The 4,734-nt window shown below is 48.7% G+C and overlaps 1 protein-coding gene across 1 annotated transcript in view; it reads right to left on the bottom strand.

Annotated features, from left to right (window-relative positions):
- Positions 1–4,734, bottom strand: part of Stk10 (serine/threonine kinase 10) — an 88,283-nt gene that overhangs the window by 62,397 nt on the left and 21,152 nt on the right. Inside the window, exon 2 of the mRNA XM_021212839.2 lies at positions 3,287–3,451. Within this exon, the coding sequence (XP_021068498.1) occupies positions 3,287–3,451 (165 nt within the window). The remainder of the gene's footprint in view (positions 1–3,286; positions 3,452–4,734) is intronic.

Raw genomic sequence — 4,734 nt, 5'->3', positions numbered from 1 at the left:
TTTTTTTTTTGAGACAGGGTTTCTTTGTGTGGCCCTGGCTATCCTGGAATTCACTCTGTAGACCAGGCTGGCCTCGAACTCAGAAATCTGCCTGCCTCTGTCTCCCAAGTGCTGGGATTAAAGGCATGTGCCAGCACACCCGGTTCTTACCTTTCTTTTACAACACGGAATGTACTTCCCCTGAGCAAAATGTAACTGGGTTGCCAAGGCCTAAAATAGATGTTTTCAAACTTAAACCACCATGAAGGCTCTCAAAACTACACCTTATGATCTGGGAGGGTCAGGCGGAGCCCCATCACTGATACAACAATCCCAGGAGGTGCTAAGGCTGCTCTGGGAGGGCCAGGCGGAGCCCCATCACTGATAGGACAATCCCAGGAGGTGCTGAGGCTGCTGACCTCTGTAAGCTCAGCTAGGAACTTCTCATTTTGGCATCCAGGCCTTGCACAAGGTGGCCTCCAATTACTGTAGCAGCTGCAGCTCTCCCCAGAGGCCTCAGTCCATGAGCAGCTATGACTCTATGAACTGAAGTCCTCAAAGGAAGTCACCTTACACTGAGCACTCAACAAAAGCCAACCAATTGACTGGAAAGTCGATGGATGGGGGAGTTTGAATGTTGCAGCTCCAGAGCCAAATTATCTTAGGCCATCTTGGCCTTCTTAAAAAGCCATTCATTACCCACCTGTGTGTGTGATCTAATATCCTGTGACTACTATACAAATCCTTTTAGAACATATAAACAAACAGGTTCCCAGCTTTCATGAACCCAAAGCTAAGAATGTTGTCAGACAGCATCTGAGGACTAGAGGGGGTGATTCTTCAGTTTGCTGTAATTGCCTACCTGATACTTGCATGAGTAGACGGTGGATAGGGGAGGGGTGTGTGTAGTGATGTGGGGAGGGGAGGGAGGGATGCAGTGATGGTGGGGAGGGATGGATGCAGTGGTGGTGGGGAGGGGAGGGATGGATGCAGTGATGGTAGGGAGGGGAAGGGGCAGGGGCAGTGATGTGGGGAGGGGAAGGGGCAGGTGCAGTGATGTGGGGAGGGAGAAGGAGGGATGAAGTGACGGTGGACAGGCGGTAGGAGGGTGGATGACAAAATGATGGTACACAGAAGAGTAGGACAGTGGACTTCAGCTCACATGGGAAGTAGCTCTGTGATGCCAGTTTGGAAACAGACATGAAAAAATCTAAAAAATCCTCAGAGCTTTCCAAGCAAGAAGGAAGCAGCATTGTGGAGCCTCCCTAGAGCTGCAGGGCAGTTCTTGTGGGTACAGAGGACCCTATGGCTGTCCTCACTCGGGACAGAACCAACCGCGCCTCAACCAAGATGGCAAAGCCCCAGAGGCAGGCATGGTACTTGAGCTTATTTTAAAACTATGGCTGAACTATCTAGAAAATACACTCTGAATGTCAGCAGTGGGCCCTCTGACTATAGCCTCAAGGAGGTTTCATCTTGTGCTTTTCTCCAATAACTACCCAGTGACCTCAGTCACATTTCTTCTCTAACTGCCTAAAAACAAATATTATCATCATCATTATGATGTGTGTGTGTGTGTGTTTGTACCTGCACATGCCACTGCATGTGTGGAGGTCTGAGGACAATGTGACAGATTTGAGAGTCTCTGCTCTCCAATCTGTATGTGAGTGTGATAGGGGAAGCAAGTGACAGGGCAGAGACCGGGGGGGGGGGGGGACTGGGTAGTGGGAGCTATGCCATGGCCTGTGTGTGTCCCCTAAGTTCAAGCACCGGAAGCCTGGTCCCCACTGCAGTAATGTTAGCAGAGAGTGGAGACTAGTCATGGAGTCACCAGAGACCCGAGATGCTGCCAGTACCACCATGTGATTTTCTTCAACAAAGCCCTCATGGACTCTACTGACCCGAGTCCATGCAGAGAGCCCAGCCAATCCTGGCACTACGGCCCTGAACCCCCAGAGCTATGTGCCAACTAAATGTCTTGTGTTCAGAAAGTCCCTCCTCAGGCAGCCCCTAGCCGTGGGCACGAGAGTCTAACACCAGCCAGGAGGACCAACTCCCTGTCCTTTGGCCAGACTTCTTCCACTTGCTGGCTCCATTCCTGCCTGGGAGATGAGAAATCATGAGGCCTTGTAAATGTCTCCTTCTTCCTGAGCAGCAGGATCTCTTTCTCCAAAGAACCAGGTTTCTCCATTAGCACCAGTGAGTTGGGCATTCTGTTATTAAAAGCCACCCCACTGGGCATTTAGAATGACAAACCACCAAGGGCCAATAGCAAGTTCCCAGTGTTCTGAGACCTAACTAAACATGGAAAGACCTCCAAGGACACAAAACCACCACAGCAGTGTGCACCATGCCCAAAACATCCTTTCTGATCAATGTACACTTTGAACCACCCCTCCCATCAACAGTGGCAAGACCTGGGCTCACACAGCCCCAGTGATGGTGGAGCTGCCTGAAGATGCTCAGCCGTGTCTCCAAATGTCTGCAGGACCCTGACAATAGCAGCTGTACCCAGAATTTACTTGAGATATTTCTTGTACACACATCACTTTGCTTCCTTAGTGTCTAGAGTTTGGAGGGGGATTATTTACATATGTGTGTTTTTACATATATGTATGTGATATGTACACACATATATGTATCTGTATATATAGACTATCAGGATGGGATACAGCTCAGTGGTAGAGCACTTGGCTAGCATATACAAGACACTGGATTCAATCCTCACCATTGGAAACACACACACACACACACACACACACACACACACACACACACGAGAGAGAGAGAGAGAGAGAGAGAGAGAGAGAGAGAGAGAGAGAGAGAGAGAGAGAGAGAGAGAGTTGGCAGAACACAGGTTCAGCAAGCTGCCCACTGTAGGGCATCTGGGTTTCACCAGCTGAGAGGTATCAGCATGAGGCAGGCTGGTGACAGAGCTATCCATCCGCAGGGCAGCCTTGACCCATGAAGCCAGTGGGGTCCCATGGCCCTTGCAGGAGCCAAAGGCTCACAGTGGAAATGCACAGAAGCAGGAGATCTGTGACTCCTGCAAATGACACCAGATCAGCTCTCAGGTGCCCTGTCCATGTCTGACCTCTGGGTACCTGTCCAGAATTCACTCACTGGACCTTGGAGTATTCCATGTCCAAGGCACCACAAGGTAAGAATTCCTCATGGAGTGCCATGTTCAGGCTCGAGAGGATGTCAGACCTCTCACACACACAAAGGTCCACTTCACCTTCTCCCTGCTGCAGCCCTGGCCCACACAGCAGATGCTGGCATGGCGTCCAGGCTGGCGCTCTCTTACCCATAGCTTCCCATCGTAGTAATAGGCCCCCAGGAGCTTCACGATATACGGGTGGTCGCAGGTGGCCAGGATCTCAATCTCTACGATGTAGTCCTCCAGCTCCTCCTCGCTCTTAGTCTCAATGACTTTGGCTGCTGCCAGGGCACCAGTCTCCTTGTTTTTGGCCTGCAAAGGTGAGATATTGAAGGTTACAGGGCAGGCTGGGCAGGAGACAGCTCTAGAAGGCTTCCCAGGCCCCCACACAAGTGTGAAAACAAAGTCGGATGTCCAAGGGAACACAGACACTCCCGACAATGGCCAGAGCACATGAGGTGTCAACCCTGGGGAGCTCAGACCAGAAAAAACATTCTGTGTGTCTAATAAGGAAGTAAGATATAACCATACCATAAATACAGGACTGGGCCAATGCAGACACACACACATACGTAAAAATAAAATATTTATAATATGAAAACGAAAAGAAAAGTAAAGTAAAAACTCTTGAGGAAAACTCTTCTTGATAGCCGGCCAGGAAAAGCCTGAAATGAGGACTCATAATTGGTGTGTGTGTGTGTGTGTGTGTGTGTGTGTGTGTGTGTGTGTGTGTATGTATGTATGTATGTGTGTGAGATTGGGTTCCTTATATAAGTTTTATATTTGTTTTGTGAAGGAAATACTAAATATCAGATTGTTCCCCCCTGTGGGAAAAGTCAAATCGTAAGAGAAATAGGATAATGAAGTTGTCTAGTATTGTCTAGTATATGATGCCAGAAACCCAACAGTTTCTCCAAACCTGTTCATTCTGGTTTCAGCCTTTCAGGAGTCTTTCCTCCATTCTAAGGTAACTCGATAGCTATCTTTCTACAAGAATCAGCTCTATAGGAATGAGGACATGTGGGTGGAGAAATTCAGTGACAGAAGCTGGACCCAGGGGAAGGTGGCAAACATCTTGTCCATCATCTAAAAGCCATCGTTTCTCCTCCACCTTCCCGTCCTTCATTCTCTGTGTGACAGACATGGTCACCTTCTATGAGCTAGCTCACTGCTCATTAATTACATGAACCGTGTCTTTAGGGGCAGCTGAAGGGAAGGACAGGACAAGCCTGAGGTCATATCATTGTGATATCATGTGGCAAGTGCTGCCTACAAAAAATGAAAATGTCCCCTGAGGACCTACAGGCTCTCTCGATGACAAATAAAGAGGTCATTTTAGGTGATGCTTCATTCATCTCTGAAGCACTGATTTCTAGCACTGTGCCAGAGACTAAGAACACTTAACCATGGACACTTACCTTGGTTCTCATGTCCTCAGACAAAAGTGTGGCTCTGTTCCATAGATGCCATCAACAGGCAGCAAGGCAGCTCCTTCCAGACGTGTCCAGGTGGGTAGACAGCAGATAACCCCACCCCACCCTTAGAGTATTTCATTATCAATACTATTTAAAGATACTGGGACAGTATCTGTTACT

Source organism: Mus pahari, chromosome 14, assembly GCF_900095145.1.
Source record: "Mus pahari chromosome 14, PAHARI_EIJ_v1.1, whole genome shotgun sequence".
Lineage (NCBI taxonomy): Eukaryota > Metazoa > Chordata > Mammalia > Rodentia > Muridae > Mus > Mus pahari.
Note: the sequence above shows the minus strand (reverse complement) of the source record. Positions and strands in the feature narration are given on the sequence as shown.